The sequence below is a fragment of the Taudactylus pleione genome, unplaced genomic scaffold (assembly GCF_031769625.1).
Source record: "Taudactylus pleione unplaced genomic scaffold, aTauple2 ptg001990l, whole genome shotgun sequence".
Classification (NCBI taxonomy): domain Eukaryota; kingdom Metazoa; phylum Chordata; class Amphibia; order Anura; family Myobatrachidae; genus Taudactylus; species Taudactylus pleione.
The window spans coordinates 5756740-5777699 of NW_028286386.1; the positions used below are offsets into that span (position 1 = coordinate 5756740).

Genomic DNA, 20960 nt, shown 5'->3' on the forward strand with positions numbered 1-20960 from the left:
GAAAAAGCCATTTCAATTAGTAGCATTTCTTTTTGGTGTAACATTTTTAGTTTCTTTCATTTGGCTGTTCTAGACATTTCTCTGTCATTACAATAAAGAAAAAAAAAAGGGAGAACTGAATATGATTCCAGACATGTCATAATAAAAAATTAGACCATTGTTTATTTGAAGAGATTATTGTACCTTCATAACATTAACAAAAAGCAATGCAACTAGACTTTTTTTTTCAAGTTTTATCTTTTTTTTCTTATTATAAAGTACTTTGTACTTGAGAACTAATCCCCAGTGAAGACGTTCTCTTAATATTTTCTAGGTAGCACTGCAGACGCTTTTTGCACATACTAAAAGAAAGTGTCAGGGTTAGCTGATTGAGCCGCTTATTGGATTCAGCTTCATGTATGAAATAAGGGAATAATATTACAAAACAGGGAACAAAATCCAAAAATAAAAATAAATAAAAGTCTATAAATTTATACTTAAATTAAGAATTAAAGAAGAAAAAAAAAAACGCAAAACACAGTAGACCTGGAACATGCTTAGAAATTGTGTAATCTCATGAACTGGATGTTGTCCCCAATGATCTTCAATGTACACATTTAACACACAGGAAAACTCTAAAATGTTTTTAATATCTGGAATAAATTATAATCTGGAATATAGTCCAGTCGGGACATACAGTATACTAGTGACAAGAAGGCATCTAAGCAGGGAGACCAGTCACTATATATTGCCTTTATTACACTACAGGGGGGTTGGCAATTACCATGACCCCTTCAATCCTGAAGCGACATCCCTCACACACCCTTCAAAACTGGATCCGCTGATATCCATTAATGATGGAGACAGCTGCCGATCTCTCTGCTTTGGTCTTTTTAGAAAGGAACAAGGAAAAAGGGTAATTTAAAAAAAAAATACTTTATACAGAGTCAGGAAAGAGATTTCCTCTGGTCTCTCAAACAAATGACAACAGTTATGCCCCTCACAAAACCTGTTCGCGGGGTGGATGTGGGTGTAAACTCCATAGAGGTGGTTCTTCCTTTGCCATGGTGGAGAGGCATGCAAGGCAATGCTCTGCAAACGCCTCCTGCAAGTGAACAAAAAATGTGTCACTTCGAAAATACCAAATGGGACACTGCACATCTCCCTGCATTCTTATATTCATGGTCATCTGGCCTTCATCCCCTTCCAATGGGGCAAGACCATTCACTGCTACATGCTTGCCTGGGCAAGGATGCCTGGATACAGTCAGTAGCAGCAGTCATTAAAGAAAAAAAAATAATGTTTTAATGAGAATTGGTAGCTCTCATTCCTCCCTATCTGGCTTTTTATTTTTCCTTCTTCCCCCAAATTTCCTTGGGGAAATAAAAATAGACATCTGTCATTCGTCTGTGAGATCCTGTACAAAGAGAAGCTGTGAACGGCTGAGTCCAGCTTCCTGCAGGGTGGGAGGCACAGGGACTTCCTCAGTGGGAAAGCATGGCAGCACCCTTCTAGGAAAGTTTGCCACTATCTGGAACTGCTCAGGTGTCTCTTTCAAGGAGAAAAGAAAATCGTGAATCACCTGGAAAAAAAATAAATAAAAGAAAATTAGAGGTAATTAGCTAAATAACTCTGTAACAATAAGTTGCATTGTAATTACAATTGATTATAACAATGGAGAACAGAGATTGATATTAATAAATCTAAAATCATGCACATACCAATGAGGGAGGGAGAGAGGGAGAGGGAGACTGACTTACTGATAGCGATTGTGTGAAGAGGAATCTTCGCTCCACTCTGGTGTCATTTGGCATCTTGAAAATAATTTTCACACTATTAGGATGGTCCAGCTGTGGCTCTGCTGGGAGACCCTCTGACCTGCGCTCCTTCTCTTCTTGCAGGTTCTGCAGAAGAATATTTAGTGTATCTAGACAGCAGCAACACACATTTATAGTAGCGTCACACAGAAAACAACAGCGCTTATTATACCTGATATTGGGATAGTGCTTTTCCTTATCCAAACATCCTACCATGTTTCACCTCTATAAAATGCATCACATAAGCACATGATGAATTGTTGTCATAATGGGCATCTCCCACACATTCAAGTAAAACAGACAACAACAGTGGCAGTGTATGAGCTTGCTGAAAGGAGTCATGTATCATACCAGTAAAAAAAATAATAGTATCATGAATTGTAGAGAGTGTTGATTATCTGCACCCTTGTACTTGAAGGTTATAACTAGGGGTGAGCGGGTTCGGATTTCTGAAATCCGAACCCCCCCGATCCGAGTCAGGCTCGACTTTTCCCGCCGGACTCGGATCTGAAATCGAGGCAAAACGTCATCATCCCGCCTTCCGGGTCTCGCGTGTTTCGGACCCTATATAAGGTACCCGCGTAGTCGCAATTTTCTCACTCGGCTGTGGACAATGAAGAGGGATGGTGGGTGTTAGGGCTGGCTGGGCTGTGCAGTGTAGTGTTGTGCTGCTGTTGTCCATAGGTGCTGTGTCCACTCCTCCAAAGTCCATAGGGGCTGGCTGGACTGTGTTGTGCAGTCAGTTGTCCATAGGGGCTGTGTCCACTCCAAAGTCCTGTGCAGTGTCCCAGTCCTAAAGGGGTGCTGTAGTGTTGTCCAGGGGGTGCTTTGTCCATCAGGGGTGCTCCCCCCAAGTGCAAAAAAAAATAATATTTTTTCTGTGTTTGTGAATTTTGTGCACAGTAGCCGCACGTGCATCAACAAAGTAGTGCGAAGCGTGCGCCTGTGTCATTAGTAAAGGGCCGGCTGGCTTGTCCGTTAAAGGGTGCTGTAACCCGCAAAGTACACTCCAAACAAAAAAAATATATATTTTCTGTGTTTGTGAATCTTGTGCACAGTAGCCGCACGTGCATCAACAAAGTAGTGCCAAGCGTGCGCCTGTGTCATTAGTAAAGGGCCGTCTGGCTTGACCGTTAAAGGGTGCTGTAACCCCCAAAGTACACTCCAAACAAAATAAAAAATATTTTCTGTGTTTGTGAATTGTGTGCACTGTGGCTGCACGTGCATCAACAAAGGAGCAGCGCCAAGCGTGCGCCTGTGTCCCATAAGTAAAGAGCCGGCTGGCGTAACCCACAAAGTGCACTACTCTCCAGCAAAAATAAAAAAATATTTTCTGTGTTTGTGTGCGCCTTAGACGCACGTATATATCAATATAACATAAATGGAGGACCAAACTTTCTCCGATAAAAATAAAATAGAGAAAGATCAAGAACCACTTCCTCCTAGTGCTGTTGCTGCTGCTAGGAGTTGTTCATCATCCCAGAGAGGAAGTAAGAACACCACTACTTTTACTAAACAATCGACCCTCCAACAGTCCTTAGCGAGGAGGATGAAGTACGACAGCAGTTATCCTGAAGCAAAACGTATAACTGAGGCCTTGACTGCTATGTTGGTGTTAGACGTGCGTCCGGTATCCGCCATTAGTGCAGTGGGATTTAGACAATTGATGGAGTGTCCCCGATTCTAAATCCCGTCTAGATTCCACCTGCATCCTCAAAGCAGCAGCGACAAGCGTACGTCTGTCTGTTAAAGGATTACATCGGTGACAGCATCCAAGTAGGCATGTCAGACAGTCCGTACATGTACTGGCAGGAAAAAGAGGCAATTTGGAGGCCCCTGTACAAACTGGCTCTATTTTACCTGAGTTGCCCCCCCCTCCAGTGTGCACTCCGAAAGAGTGTTTAGTGCAGCCGGGAACCTTGTCAGCGAAAGGTGTAGGAGGTTGCTTCCACAAAATGTGGAGAAGATGATGTTCATAAAAATGAATTATCAACTCTTCCAGGGAGACCAGCCTCCAGAACGTACAGAGGGACCTGTGGTGGTGGATTCCAGTGGGGACGAATTAATACTCTGTGAGGATGAGGATGTACACAACACTGAAGAGGGTGAGGAATCGGTGAATGAGGAGGATGAGGACGACATCTTGCCTCCGTAGAGCCAGTTTGTGCAGGGACAGATTAATTGCCAGCTTGTTTTGTGGGGGCCCAAACGAACCAATCATTTCAGCCACAGTCGTGTGGCAGACCCTGGCGCTGAAATGATTGGTTTGTTAAAGTGTGCATGTCCTGTTTATACAACATAATGGTGGGTGGGAGGGCCCAAGGACAATACCATCTTGCACCTTTTTTTTTCTTAGCATTATGTACTGTTTGGGGCCTAGTTTTTCAAACTGCCATCCTGTCTGCCACTGCAGTGTCACTCCTAGATGGGCCACGTGTTTGTGCCGCCCACTCGTGTTGCTTAGCATAGTCATCCATCTACCTCGGTGCAACCTTTTGGACATAAAAACACTATTGTGAGGTGTTCAGAATAGACTGGAAATGAGTGGAAATTAAGATTTCTGAGGTTAATAATAGGAGCAGAAAAATCAACACATTCTGTGATTTTAGCTGTTTTTAGGCTTTTTAAAAAAAAAATACAGATCCAAAACACAAAACCCAGAACCCAAAACACCGAAGGGTGGTTTTGGCAAAACCAATCCAGATCCAAAACACAAAACCCAGAACCCAAAACACCGAAGGGTGGTTTTGGCAAAACCAATCCAGATCCAAAACACGAAGAAAGATCCAGATCCAAAACACGAAAAGTGGCCGGTGCACACCCCTAGTTATAACCAATACCCACAATGCTTATATAAGAATGAATAATGTTCAAAGACAGAGCAGTGGTTCACAAACTGGGTGCATCTTGGGTTGCCTCAGGGCACTTGCAGGGGTGCTACAGATTGGGGGTCCAGGACTAGATCAAATTATTTATGTTCCACTCAATAGGCAAAACCAGTTACAGTGGCTGCCAATCATACAATATGTGGACAATCAGAAGCACAACCTTGTCCATCATCACATAACGGAACCTAAGGCAGGTAAGCGCAATTTACTTAATGTAATGAATTTTTCAGACTCTCTCAATAATAAACTTTTGACCCTTAGTGGTGATGTGAAAAGAATGCCGATACCGTAGGGCGCAGTGATTCAAGAAAGTTTTGGAGCCACTGCATTAGAGTAAGCTTTTCTGGGCGAGTGCTGAATGGGCTCGGAATGTGTGCAGATGTGTCCCTATACATCATTGCTGCAGTTGCGCCAAAAAGCCCCTCTTGGCGCGCCAGGTCCCGTTCTACTCTGCTAGCGCCAGACATCTTTTTTTACCGAAAATGCGTCTTATTCGCAGCGCAACTAGGATGCACCAAGAGACTTCAGTGATTAATTTGATATGAGACACTTGTATATTTGTGTGTGACTGAGTCTCTAGAGCTATATACGGCAACGTCTAATTTATAGACTCAGCCGCACACATATATACAGTTAATATCAAATTAATCAGCACACTATTGCATCCTAGTACATTGCATCTAAAACATTTTGGGGCAAAAAGTTGCAAAAAACTCCCGGCGCTAGCAGAGTGCATGGGGCCTGGCACACCGTGGGGCTGTTTGGCGTGACTGCAGGGACGATGTATGCTGTTAACTGTTTGTTCTGTGCCCTTCAATAAAATAAACTGCCAATTGAAATACAGATTAGTATTAGTTCCACAGTATACACACCACCTTCTTTCCAGAAGTATCACCACTGACAATGTGCATTATATTACCCTTCTCTTCCTTTCCTCTGCCTGCTGTCTAAGCTGTTCCTCCTCCTCCTCTCTTCTCTTCTGTTCTTGCTTCTCTCTCTTCTTACGTTCCTTTTCCTGGTCAGCACGCAGGGATGCCAGATATGCCTCATCCTGCTGTTGTCTCAGTACTTGAGTCTGGTTCCGTTCCTCCCTGAAAATGCCACAGTTCTTAGTCTGGTACATGGAACTTGCCTCCAAGGATAAGTTAAATACAGTTTCGGTATAACCTGTTTGCTTGGCACATTTTGCATCAGTTGGAAAATCTGTGTTGAGCTGGGGACCAGGTTTCTTTTAAACATAATCATCAAAATAACCTAAAAAATAACTGACAGAAGTCCACTTTGGGATACCCCTTGCTCAATTTTATTAACCCCTCGCACCATGATCACCAGCATTAACAGACAGACTGCAGTTTGCAGGTATAGCGAGGACCTGGGCAGGAAATTCAAAAATGTAGAATTGAATGCAACACTTGAATGGACAAGTGTTGTGGCTAACCTATCAAGCATCTCATCTGATCACTGCATACCTTTCCGTTCCACAAACCCTTCCAGCTCTACTCACCATGGTTGCAAATGGTACAATCTGGTGGCGACTATCTTCAGAGTACATACTATACAATTGTTGGGCCTATCAGGCAATAATTCGCTGATTGGCCCAATAATTGTATAGTGTGTATGCAGGAGCGTTAGCCAATAAACTGCTTTAAACTCCCCTGCAACATTAAAATCGAGAGGTAGGGATGTGATGTGCTACACACGTTATCTCGTTCCAGACCTCCTGATCCCGTTGAAGAGATCTAAAGGAAGTACACGCTGTGCTAAAAATTGCTCAGTGTGTACAGGGGTGCACCGAGCAATCTGTCAGATCAGAGCGCTTATCGGATCGACAGTATTTATCTCCTAGTGTTTACCCAGCATTACCTGCTGGGACCACAAAACTAAAGAGCTGAGAGTTTTCAGTTCTTCATTCTCAGCATGAGTTTATTTTTCCACAGTAAAAACAAATTTGAATATGAGCAAAAGCCAATTACCTTTCCATTACTCACTTGCACAAATATAATTAATTAGTAGTAGCAAATAACTGTTGTGAAGTATAACTTATGCTTGTTTTCAGACAGTTTCACCATTCATAGCTCCCATACCTTATGTACATAAGGGAAGCTACCAATGCCCCTATAACCAAATTTGCCCCAAAGACATTGCCTAAAAGAAACTGTTACTCATTTTTAGCTTTCTCTGCATAATCTAAAGTTAATATTTTGTTTTCCACTGACTTATACAACAAAATTGCTCTGTACAATTGTACATTGGGGTATTGCAAACAATACTGACATACTATTGGCTCAGTATTTGAGATTTTTGCCCTTTATAAACACGTGCTTGGGAAATGGTCAGATCTGTGCAATTTGGCTACACACCTGGCAGGCTAAATGAAAAATAAGCAATAGGCTATCCCATCAGATATCAACAGAAATGGGGGACTTAAGCTAGGTACACAGTATACAATCCGACTGAGCGATTATCTAATCGGAGTGTACCCGTACAACCAGGTATTTTTAGCTCAGTGTGTACTTTCTTCTATGGGATTGGTCACATCTCATCAGCAGGTCATAAGATGTGACCTGCCCCCCCCCCCCCCCCCCCCCCGATCCGCTCTATTTGCAGAAGCGTTTGAAGGTGTTTATCAGCTAATGTTCCTGCATACACATTATCACAATTTAATTGGTCAGCCCGATAATTGTATAGTAGTGTTCTCGCCAGGCTGTCTTAGCGGGCGCCGCGCCCTTCCCGATTTTAAAAGGGCAAAATGTGCCCTGCCCTTTTAGCGGTGCCCCGCTAAAACAGCCTGCCCTAAGCCTTCCCCATCCGCGGGTAGGAAAAGTTGCGCTGACAGATCACCACCCGATGATTCATCATGAGAGGAGAGCTTGGGGGGAGGCCCAGCACTTCCTTAAGTGCTGACTACGCCCCCAAGTGTGACAAATTGGGGGGTGTCACAAGGACACCCCCAGATCGGCTATGGCCTCTTTTCGCGAAGAAGCTCTTGTCAACCCCAGCACCCTTCCCTGCCCGCTTTCTAGTGGGAACACTATGTTTAGTGCAGTGTTTCCCAACCTCGGTCCTCAAGGCACACCAACAGTCCAGGATTTAGTGATATCCATGCCTCGGCACAGACGGTTAAATCAAAATAACTGAGGAACTAATTAAGACACCTGTGCTCAAGTATGGCTATCCTTGAAACCTGGACTATTAGTGTGCCTTGAGGACCATGGTTGGGAACCCCTGGTTTAGTGTGTATCCGGCTTTTCTCTAATCACTCCCTGATCAGCTGAAGCCCTCATAAGATCGTGAATTTCACTGTACTATTCGGCCAAATTAATCTAACTGCCAAATTGATTAACCAAACCTAAAGATCTTAAAAGGTGTGGAGCAGCTTATAATGGTTTGTGATAAAAGGAAATACTTAAAAACTTATTGCTGTGTTAAACCAAACAAAGTAACTATTGACTTCCTATATCTGTAAGCTTGTCTAAGTACTTTGTTTTGTTTTTACAGATGTCTTCATTGTACAGATAATAGCTTTATAGAGCTGCTAATTTCCACCCAAATAGAAATATCTTGTTATGCTCATAGCTGTCCCATATTTTACTAGTGACTGCGAAAACTTAAGTGTAAAATGCTCCTTATTTAAAAAAAGGAAATGTTTTGTTTATGGTACCGGGGTCTATGTGCTAAGCCTTGGAGAAAGATTAAGTGGATGGAGATAAAGTACCAACCAATAAGCCCCTTTTCAAACACAGCCTGTTAAGTGAGTTAGGAGCTAAATGGTTGCTACTTTGGGTCTATGCACTAAACCTCGGAGAGAGAAAGTACCAACCAATCAGCTCCTGTCACTTTACACTGGTAACTGCAAAATACATATATTTTTCTGCAATTTAAAATAATTCATGCTTCTACTTCAAGATATTAATTTTGTACATTATTAAAAACAGGGTGTTTTTGCAGGCAGTTTAAAAAAAAAAAATTAAAAACATACCTACAAACTGAACAGAAAACTGTAGTAGAGTGCAAAGATACCAAATAAGTCTATATGTCAAAATAGAATGCATTACACAAAGTTGTTAGCAAATAGAAAAGAGAATTTTCACTGATTTACCGTTCCATTCTCTCTGACACTAAGTATGTCTGGTTGGCCTCCATGATAAATGTCAGCTGGTTAATTAAGTCCTGTGGCTGGATTAACCCTTCCAGCCTACCAACAACAGTCATCCTACGGTCCTTTAGCATGATCATGGCAAGGAATGGGTAGGTGTTCTCACGCAGGGCCTGGGAAACTTTTATATGAAATTAAAAATACTAGTTATTCCTATATTAAACAATTTCATAACGTCCAAACATATATTCCATATAAGCAAGACAAATGGTACAGTAATAAACTCACCTCTGAATCCCTCTGGCTTGTTGGTGGAACATGCCCAAAATAACATTCTGCTATTGATGAAATGAGTGGCCTCTGATGTGCAAAGGGTGTTCCTGAAAGAAGATAAAGTAGTTGATCACACTAGCCCCACATAAACTAAGAAAATAAAAATACACCACAGGTAGAGGCGGACCCACCTGCAAAATTCATCAGAGTCTTGATGATCTTCCCCATGTAGATATACTAACAAGAAGCGCAGCTCCTGTTTGGCATCATTTAGGGCCTAGAGGAGGACATAATGCACTAAAGCGGTAATAAAAGACAACTAAACTTTTTTGACAAACAAATGTGCCTAATAACTTAGTAACTGTATGCTTATATTAAATCTTTCTCTTAGCCCATTGAAGGACACAGGAATACCATGGGCTATAGATGTGCAGTACAAGAGTTTGGGCATTTTGAAACAAACACTAAGACACATATCCAATTAGGTGCAAGTTTACAAAAAAAGCAGAGCTGCATGCCCACTAGTTATAATGGGCACTGTAAAGAATCAAAAGATAAACTGTATTATACAAGTCCTCAATGCCATTACAATGTACAGAAAGCAAAAAGTGCTTCTACACTGTAAACTCATGCCGCTCAAAGGCCCGAAAGCACCATGTCCAAAAAATGAGGCGAATATTTTGGACTGAAAAACAAAAATCTATGAACAACCCTGCCTTCATGAAAGATGAGGAATGGAGACGCAGAAGACATAGACCCAAGCTCTGGACCCAGTAGAGCAGTTGAGGTAATCAACCAATCGAAATGTGGCCTGGACACCATCCAACTCCTAGGAACTGTCTTATGATATGTTTTGGCGACTGGTCAAATAATTCTGTCCTCATTACTTGAGAAGTCGCCAAACTATATCATAGGATAATTTTCTCTCCATGACGATCTACTAGGACACTGGTGTCTGTGATCAGTCTACTAATTTAATAACTTTTTACACCTTTTTCGTCTTTTAACTTTTTCTTCTTAAAAGGTTTATCATCTGTTATTGGTTCCTAGGATATTGGTATACCTAATTTCTATAAAATAAATAAAAGTTCTGTTTTAATATATACACAGATTTCTACTACTAAGCGTGCCCCCCCCCCCTAAAAAGTCTACTTTCCTCCTTTGACTTGAAACATATCATGGTTACATAAGGTCTATATACATTTTAATAGTAATATGAAGAAATATGTACTTTAACAGTATTATTATGAGAAAGTTTTATTCTAAATACAGTATTTATGATTGTGTCACTATATTATGACAGATATACGGTATGTACAACTCATCTCTGACACATTGTATTAGGAGATTTCATGATATTTGTGGAATAAACTTGGCAGCAATTTTTAAGTAAATCTTTGATATTCTGTCCCATAAGTCAAACAGCTTTAAATAACTCCATACACCTATGTTACCTGGCTATAGGTCCCCTGGTAAAACACAGGATGTGTCCTGCCATACTTTTCTTCAAACATCTGTATAAAGGAGACTATGTCCCCTACTGGGTCTGTGACTCTGCTTCGTGGGTCTGGTCGAATAAAGCGAAGAGCAACCCTAAAAATGAGAAGACAGAGGTTGCGCAAAAATTCACAGTTTAACTGTAAACAAACCAATGCAAGTAACTTACCTAAATATATCAAGCAGTGTGTAATATGTGATACGGAATGGAAGCATTATGAGGTAGTAACCCCACCCTAGGAGCCCCTAAAACAAGAAAGAGGCATGTTACATGGCTGCACATAAAAGGGGCACACTTGTCAAACATCTGCCAGAACAAATTCTCTGAGACTCACCCTTGGCTGTGGCCTGGATACCACATAACTGTATACTCTGTGGTCGGCAGTATTCACCTGCAGTGGCCGGTTAGGTGTAGTGTTGAACACACTGGGAACTCCCTCCTGTTCATTTAATCTGTCCTGGACAGCAGCCTACATGTTAATTTAAAGCGAATCATGAAAGATGGGTGGTGATAAGCCTTTGGAAAAGTTGCAATATCATACATCTTAGAGCTTGTGCCACTACACATATAGCTCTATCTTTCAGGCACATTTGTAAATACCTCTATATTCCAGTTGTGTTGTTGCAGAGTTTGGCGACATTGGTCCATTGACTCTATTCCTGTCAAGTCCTACAAGGAGAGAGACATGAGAAATATTGATGAATAACTTTTAAACAAGATCATCATCACTTATTTTAAATTCACCACACAATCCTGCAGTGTCAGACTCCGTACAACATCATACACAGAACAAGTATACAGGAAGTTGACAATGAAGGTGCAGACTTGCAATAAAGGGTAGATTGTATCCTGCTGTTGAAAGCGTAAGCCGCCCATACATGGTGCGATATGCACCTTGCGACGCGACCCGACAGCTGACATATCACGAGGTCCCCATACAAGGAGCAATCCGCTGCCCTATATGCCCGCAACCCCCTCCCCCACCCACAAAGCGCTGCATGGGATCGTACATCGCATCCCCAGCTCAAGTGAACATGCAGTCAGATCTGGAGGTGCGATGTACGACCCCATGGGAGCTCGCACTGTCCGATATCATGCCCATACACGGTACGATATAGCAGCAATATCGTACCAATCCATCGGATCGGCTGCTATATCGCACAGTGTATGGACACGTTTACAGTCAAAAGGCAAAACTAAGACAACATGAGCTAGTAGCTAAGTATTTGAATTCAAATTAAATCTAGTATACAGTGTAAAATAAAGGAATGGCTAGCGAAGTTCATGCATTCAATATGCAGTATATAAATATAAACGTAATAAACAAGACAACAGCTGCCTAACCAAAATACAGCAGACTGTAAGAAATGTTATATCCACATACTTTAGTTTAATCATTTAAAATATGGTTAGGAAAGTTAAAATAAACAATCAATCAATTTTTCCAGGTCAAGAGTCAGAATTTAGGATCAATACTATAAAAAGACGCAAGTCAATGTTTCATATTATTATCCTTTAATTATATGACGCCACAAGGGTTCCGCAACGCCTCACAAAGTACATAAACAAATGAGCAAACACAAAAACAGCGACTTACAGTACAAAACAATGTAGGACAAGAATGTAGTTTCTATACATTGTTTTTGTATGTTATGACTGCTATTGTAGCAATCAGCGGAGTGTCAGCTACCAAGTGTTAGGAGCCCTTGTGGGGAGTTTGGAGTAGATCGTATTAGTGAGGGAAGCAGAAGCACATGAGGGAAGAGGGCCCTGCTTGTTAGAGCTTACATTCTAAAGGGATTCTATAAACAGGGGTCTTCAACCTTGGCCCTCCAGCTGCTGTGGGACTACACATCCCAGCATGAACTGCCATAGTTTTAGCATGCTGTTATATCAAAAAGGTGGCAGTGCATGCTGAGATGGTAATGCCTAATCCCCTTCACGGAGAGGACCCCGACGTCATCAGCCAGTGTCCAGCGTCATTCCCTGCCATCCAAGTGGGCATAGAGGGGGAATATAACCATTTGGCAAGTGTAGCGAGCCACCGTGCAACACAAAGTACTTCTGTAGCTGGCTGTCATGGGCAGGAACTGCACTTCCGCCCTCACTCACGTCACTTCCAGGTCCCTAGCACGAAGGGGAAATAAGCTCAACCATGCTGAGATGTGTAGTTCCACAGCAGCTGGAGGGCCAAGGTTGAAGACCCCTGCTATACAACAATCGGTGAAGTGCTGGGACAGACGACAGAGCTGGGAACGAGTAAGTATAGCAGGGAGTGTTGGTACCAAGAGGGGGCAAAGGTCAGCCGAGGTGACCCAACATATGCCGGGTCAATTTGCTAGTTAATATACTGTATAATAATCTAGATGCATCATTGGCCTTGGTAATATACATTAAATAACCGAAGTGTTTACACCTGCTTTCTTTCACCCATCTGCTACTAAATAGGTAAACAGTAGCTTGCTGTTAGATAGATTCCCTTGCAACAAAATGCACATTGTGGATTGGTTAATTAGTACACATGGCCAGGTCCAGTGATGTCTCAGCAACTGAAATGTCAGGTAACAATGTGCTTTGCTCATATGGGTTTAGTGAATCTGTATAAACTGAAGTTTAATTTCCTTTTTGCTTCCACTGGAACATTTTAAAAATAAATGTTCTATCCAGTCGGGAACTTTGTTGCTCATGTAATGAAAGTGGTGAACAGCATAAAAACAAAATTATAGTTTAACAGTTTGTGCCAGCACAAAAAGAAGAAAAAAATCATTAAGTTTAAGCATCCAGCTATACTTCGCCACACTATAAGTCTGTCATAGATCATAGATGCTGTTGGAGAAAGAGTGTTCGAATTATAACCAGACAAAAGTCAGGCTCACCTATGCAAAGTTTCAGAATTCAGTTCTAAGCAACGACCGCAAAGTACACGCTGGATCAGTCAGACAAATGCCCTTCACAGCCAGTAACATTGCTGGTTTTCCCTTGCACCCCACAGATGTTGGGCTACTGTATTCTACCATATAGTGCCCAGCTGAACAATGCATTGGCACATCCTGGAGAATTGAGTCACCTATACAGCCATGGCCAAAATTTGAGAATGGCACAAGTATTGGTTTTCACAAAGTTTGCTGCTTCAGTGTTTTTAGACCTTTTTGTCAGATGTTACTATGGTATACTGAAGTAAAATTACAAGCATTTCATAAGTGTCAAAGGCTTTTATTGATAATTACATTAAGTTTATGCAGAGTCAATATTTGCAGTGTTGACCTTTCTTTTTCAAGACCTCTGCAATTCTCCCTGGCATGAGGTCAATCAACTTCTGGGCCACATACTGACTGATGGGCGCCCATTCTTGCCTAATCAATGCTTGGAGTTTGTCATAATTTGTGGGTTTTCATTTGTCCACCCACCTCTTGAGGATTGACCACAAGTTCTCAATGGAATTAAGGTCTGGGGAGTTTCCTGGCCATGGACCCAAAATGTCGATGTTTTGTTCCCCGAGGCACTTAGTTATCACTTTTGCCTTATGGCAAGGTGCTCCATCATGCTGGAAAAGGCATTGTTCGTCAACAAACTGTTCTTGGATGGTTGGGAGAAGTTGCTCTTGGAGAATGTTTTGGTACCACTCTTTATTCATGGCTGTGTACTTAGGCAAAATTGTGAGTGATCCCACTCCCATGGCTGAGAAGCAAACCCACACATGAATGGTCTCAGGATGCTTTACTGTTGGCATGACACAGGACTGATGATAGCGCTCAACAGGCAGTAGTGCTATTGTAACGAGCACTGATGCAATTAGCAAAAAATAACAAGCAGAACTCTACCCTCTTCTCATGAGAGGGGGGTTGCCTAAATGTTTAGTGTCTCCCAGAAATTCCAGGAGCATAGGCAGGTGTATTACCTCCTCAATCCATTACAGAGAGCTGAAGCTCCTCCTACATCTACTTACTCCATTTCAAATTTATTCTCTCTTCCTACAGTGCTGACCTGTCTCTCTCCAAACAAACATATTTCAAGAACCTCATCTCCTCCCAGTCCTCAAACCCCCGGCGTCTCTTTGCCACTTTCAACTCCCTACTCTGCCCTTCCCCTCCTCGCTCTCTGCCCTCGACTTTGCCACCTACTTTAAATCTAAAATTGACTCCATACGTGAGGACATCATATCCCTTCAGCCCCTCAGCACTCCTCCCCCTCCTTGCCCTTACCACCCCTCCCCTTCTGTCTCACCAACTCTGACATCCTTCTCCCCTGCTTCTGGAGAGGAAGTCTTGGCCCTCATCAGGTCCTCCCCTCTTGACCCTATCCCACCTGTCTCCTTCTGCCTGTTCCCATCTGGCTCACCTCCTTAATCTCTCCCTATAATCTGGCACTGTCCCTTCTGCATTCAAACATGCTCTTGTCTCCCCCATTCTTGAAAAACCTACCCTTGATCCTAACATACTTTCCAACTATCGACCCATCTCTCTTCTCCCTTTTGCTTCCAAACTCCTTGAGCGTATTGTCTACAACCGCCTTACCACCTTTCTTTCCTCCCACTCCCTCCTTGACTCATTTCAATCTGGCTTCCGATCTCTCCACTCCACTGAAATTGCCCTCACAAAAGTCAGCAACGACCTCCTTGCCGCCAAATCCAAGGGCCACTACTCTCTGCTCATTCTCCTTGACCTCTCTGCTGCATTTGACACTGTAGACCACCCTCTCCTCCTGCAAATCCTTTACTCTCTCGGTTTACGTGGCACTGCCCTCTCCTGGCTTTCCTCCTACCTATCTGATCGTTCCTTCGCTGTGTCCTCTCATGACTCCTCTTCCCCTCCACTTCCACTAACAGTAGGAGTTCCCCAAGGTTCTGTTCTTGGACCTCTCCTTTTCTCCCTTTATACATCATCTTTAGGTGAACTCATTAACTCCTTTGACCTCCAATATCATCTCTGTGCAGATGATACTCAAATTTACCTTTCCACCCCTGAGCTCTCCCCCTCGCTTCTTACCCGTATCTTCAACTGTCTCTCTGCTGTCTCTTCGTGGATGTCCCAGCGCTTTCTTAAACTTAACATGTCTAAGACTGAGCTGATCATCTTCCCACCCTCTTCCACTACATCACTTCCCACAATTTCATTATCTATTGATGGCACAACTATCTCCTCTAGCCCCAAAGTGCGCTGTCTTGGAGTTATCTTAGACTCCTCCCTCTTCTTTAAACCGCACATTCAGCACCTCTCGCATTCTTGCCGTTTTCACCTAAAAAATATCTCCAGGATTAGACCCTTCCTCACCCAGGATGCCACTAAAACCCTCATCCACTCACTGGTCATATCCAGATTCTACTACTGTAACCTTCTCCTAGCTGGCCTCCCAGTTTCTCACCTCTCTCCACTACAATCAGTTCTCAATGCTGCTGCTCGGCTCATCTTCCTCTCCAGACGTTCTACATCTGCTTCCCCTCTCCTTCAAGCCCTACACTGGCTCCTCTTCCCCTTCAGATGCCAATTCAAGGTTCTTACATTCGCCTACAAAGCCCTCACCAAATCCTCTCCCGCATACATTTCTGACCTTCTCTCCCTTCACACTCCTGCCCGTCCACTTCGCTCAACTAATGCATGCCGCCTCTCTTGCAAACTGATTACTTCCTCCCACTCCCGCATCCGAGATTTTGCCCGTGCTGCTCCCTACCTTTGGAATGCTCTCCCTCTCCGACTCTCCACCTCTCTACAAATCTTCAAATGGGCTCTCAACACCCACTACTTCATCAAGGCCTTTCAGCACTCATCCTAACCCACCTCATGCTCTTTCCTTCCTATCTTCCCCTTCTGTGTCACGCCTGTCTGTCTGCCCCTCCCCTTTAGAATGTAAGCTCTCACAAGCAGGGACCTCTTCCCTCATGTGCTTCTCTTTACAGTTTCTTCTACTCTCTACTCCCCATTAGGGCACCTAACACGGGACTGCCAACTCCCGGCAGCATATTGCGAGTGCTTTAATCACTATTTCAGCAATGTATATAAGTTGTGTCCTTGTCCTGCACTGTAATGTACTGTAAGTTACTTGTTTCTTGTTCACCTATTAGTTCTATGTACTATGTAAGGCGCTGCGGAACACTTGTGGCGCCATATAAATAAAGGATAATAATAATCTTTAGTGCGGTGTCTTACGTGCCCCCTTATCAATACTCACATACTCAATGTGATCTGGGCGCGATATTAGACAGATTGGATGCTGTTGCGGTCCTGGAAACTCCATTACCTCAGCTGAATAATCAGCTCTCCGTGCTGGAGGACTCTCTGCCTAAAGCTTCAACAGAAATTTATAGAAGCTGCCAGGAAAGAGCTGAAATATCAGCAAGCTGGCTCTCAGATAACACAGACTGCTCTATGTGGAGAGCAGGAATGATTAAGAATAATTATTCTGTAATGTTATGTTTCGATACAACATACTTTGAGTATTAACATATTCATGGTACAAATGCTTGATATTAGATATCAAATACAGTATGTGAGCAACATGTCTTAGTTTAAAAAAATATATACATCTCCAATACACATTATTTACAATGACATCTCTTACTTAAGCTGGGCATACACTATACAATATAATATCTGTCAGATATCTGTCCAATCTGGCTGGTTGGAATGAAAACCTGGTAATGTATGGGAGCAAATCATAGTCCATCATATGGTTTTAAACATTGAAAAAGGACAAAAAAAAAATTGTTCAAATTGGTTAAATTTGTGTGTGTTAACCAATTTGTCTGAACAACAATTTTTGGCTATTTTCCAGTGTTTGTGAGCAAATGGACGATTGTCATTTGCTCCCATACATTACCAGGTTTTCATTCCAACCAGCCAGATTGGACAGATATCTGACAGAAAATTATATAGTGGATGCCCAGCTTTAAATCAAATTTAGGTGCAAGACACTTGCTTTCATTGTCTAACGAAATGAGACAGATTATTAATTCGTTATACAGCGCCACAAAATTACACGGCGCTTTGCAGAGGTGATTAAATTATTCACAACAGTCCCTGGCAATTGGAACTTACAGTCTGAGGGGTCTATTTACTAAGCAGTGTTAGGAGACAGAGTGAAAAGTGATAAGAAAGTGATAAGGTGCCAGCCAATCAGCTCCCAACTGTCATCTCACAGGCTGTGTTTGAAAAATGACAGTTGGGAGCTGATTGGCTGGCACCTTATCACTTTTCACTCAGGCCCCAATTCAGAGCCGGACGCTCTGACAGAGTGCTCGCTCTGAATCAGGGCCGTCCTTCTTGATTTTTAGAGCGGCCTCCTGGCCGCTTGTATAGCTGTGGGTGACCACCCAAAGCTATAGCAAGCGGCCAGGAAGATGGTCAAGACCATCGCGACCATCGGGCTTGCGACGAGACCCTTGTGGTAGGGTCTCGTTGCCGCAAGCCCTGGAGTGCTTTCAGCTCAAACAGAGCCGATAGTACTCCCATGGGAACGCCTCCGTCTGGGTAGCCACGCCCCGGCACGCCCACCAAAGGGGGCGTGCTGTCACTCAACATCGACAGCACGCCGCCTTTGGTACGAGACCCGGAGCGACGGTTTGCCCGTCGCTGTCCGGGTCTCGCGCATGCGCACGACGGAGCCGGCTCATCGTGCGCATGCGCACTGGGCCACCATCGACCCGCTTGCGAGCTCTCGCGAGCGGGTCTGAATCAGGCCCTCTGTCTCCTAACACTGCTTAGTAAATAGACCCCTAAATTCCCTACCACACCCTGCAAGGTCCATTTATGTAAAAAGCAAAGTAACCTATCAGTATATTTTTGGACTGTGGAATGAAACCTAATCAAACACGGAGCAAACAAACTCCAGACACCCTTGTTAGAACCTAATCCATGGTCTCAAAGATAACCACTATACCACCAAGATAAAACCTAATTGCTTGCTGTATTTCTGTAACAAATACACCAAAATGCATTGTTATTAAACTAACCCTATGGGCTTTTACATTCACTCTTCTGATTAAGCATCTTGTGATATTTTGTTGCATCTATTTTGGTATAAAACATATAATGTATTGAAATATCAAGATATTCAAATTAAGCTACAATTCTAGATAATAAAATCAAGTGGTGATAAAACTGATGTAATCACATTGATGCCCTTAAGGAGCATACACACTAGCCGATATGCTCCCTGAGCGATATCGTCTAGTGTGTCCCTGGCAGGGTGTGCTCAATGTCGTTCATGACATTGAGCACACCCGCTGAATGATATCATTAACGATATCGTTCAGCGTCGGGCTTTCCCCCCATTCCCCAACATGCAGCAACCAGACAATATTGGCAGGATGGCCTGCATGTTTGCCCGATGAACGATAAAGACGAACAACCTGCGGGAACGCGCATCGTTCATCATTTAGATAAAAAATGGGAATGACTGAACGATAACGATATCATTATCGTTCAGTCGTCCACTTTAATCGCCCAGTGTGTACACACCTTTACACGTCAGACCTAATAGTGCATACACACGGTCAGATCTGTCAGATGAACGATGAACGATTTTACCAACGATTTGAATGATTTCTGACTATTAAAATGAATGAAATCATCAAAATCTGACTGCAAACACAGACAATATCAGATATCGTTATCTGACATGCGGGAACGAGCATCGTTCATCGTTGCAGGCCCACATGTCAGATTTTCTTTCAGATATGATTGATTTTTAAAATTGTTATCATTCATATCGGACAACAAATCTGACAGTGTGTACGCACCATTAAGGTGTATACACGGTCAGATTTGTCAGATGAACGATTTGACCAACGATTTGAACTATCAACGATTTTTGACTGCATTAAAATGACCGAAATCGTCCAAAACTGACTGCAAACACATCAGATGTCAAATATCGTTATCATTATCTGACCATCGGGAACACGCATCGTTCAAACATGTCAGATTTTCTTTCAGATATGAACGATTTTTAAAATCGTTATCGTTCAGATCTGAAGAAAATTCTGACCGTGTGTATGCACCATTACACGCTCAGTGTACACTTTCCACTGAGTTTTATTTATAAACAAAAACACCCTTCCCCACACTCTGAAGATGGATAAAGATGTAATGAAGGATACAAATAAAGCTGCCCATCCACTAGGCGATTAAACCTAGCGATGGAGCGATAACGACTGTATACACTGTCGTACAGTCGTTGGAGCGATAACGACTGTAAACACTGAACGTCTGAACGTTCAGTGTATACAGTTCACCCCGCGGCAGACGATGGCATTGTAATTGTGCCGTCGTCCCCCGCATCGTTAAGTGGATGGGCAGCATAAGAGGTAGCTGGGGGAGATGGAGAGAAATCATAATCAGAGGAGTAGAAGAGGGGGTCAGAGGGAGAAAGAGAAATATTGGAGAGACAGGAGAGCTAGAAAGATAGAATGAATAGGAGACAAGTGTAGAGAAAAATAAACCCATGTTACACTGGGGACAACATCTAGCACAATATTACTGTGATTAGCAATGTCAGTCTATAAAGTTACTGCAAGTATGCCTGACGGGGATTTATGTGACAACTTCTTCAGGAAGAGTTCAAAAAGCGCGTGAACGGCCAGTGAGACGCAGACTGCTGCCCTGTAGGGTCTATGGGCGCTGCTGCCGGCCACACAGATGTATTCTCCGGTCCAGAACAAACTTTCAAGCGCAGCCTACAAGCTCAGACCGGCGTGTTAGTTGCATAGAGCCTCGTGTAGCCTCCATGTGTCTATCTATGGTGTATCTGTGTTGTTGGTTGGACTCTCCCCAGCGGCAGCACACACAGGCCGGCAGCATGACCCCACGGTGCGCACTCCACCTCTCTGTGTGCCGGCTCCCGTACAGATCACGCTACTTGCGGGGCCCCAGGACCACCCCCAGCACAGCTGCAGCCGGCTCCAGCCTCCTACCCTGCGCACAGCCCTGACCTCATCCTTCAGCTCATCCCCCTTATCTTGCTCCCAGGACTCCATACAAACCAGGCCTGGCCCCCTGCCCCGAGCGCCGGCTCCTAATCTGCACATGCGCATGCCAGCTGCCCCACGGTCCCCGCCCGCTCCCTCACTCACTCCTCTACCTGGAACTGCAGCAGCTTCTCGGTCTGCTCTTGGCTCAGCTCCCGCTCCTCCGGCGCCGCCATCTTCCCTCTCCGCCTTCTGACCCGTCACTCCCATCAACCGGAAATGACGCCTAGGATTCGTGGACATGGAGGGGCGGAAGTTCCTTCGTACGACGCCGGACATCTCAGCAGGCGGTACCTAGCAACCGGAACGACGGCCAAGGCGTATGTGTGAGGGCCGCACTGCGCGTACCGTGCAGACGGGAGACTGACATTGTATGAAACGGAAAAAGCGACGTGTTCCACATGGAGGCAGAGCAGAGATCGCTGTGCCAGCTGCATATATGCCTGCT

General features: G+C 43.5%; 1 protein-coding gene across 1 annotated transcript; it reads right to left on the reverse strand.

Moving 5' to 3' along the window:
* Positions 1–139: 139 nt before the first annotated feature.
* Positions 140–20759, reverse strand: FAF2 (Fas associated factor family member 2). The gene is made up of 11 exons (XM_088465448.1): positions 20626–20759; positions 11152–11220; positions 10886–11020; positions 10720–10796; positions 10508–10646; positions 9245–9330; positions 9069–9160; positions 8784–8961; positions 5604–5775; positions 1740–1883; positions 140–1561 (listed from the first exon to the last, which is right to left on the reverse strand). The coding sequence occupies exons 1-11, from the start codon at positions 20686–20688 to the stop codon at positions 1379–1381; spliced, it is 1338 nt and encodes a 445-aa protein (XP_088321574.1). The 5' UTR covers positions 20689–20759; the 3' UTR covers positions 140–1378.
* Between the last annotated feature and the right edge of the window lie 201 nt (positions 20760–20960).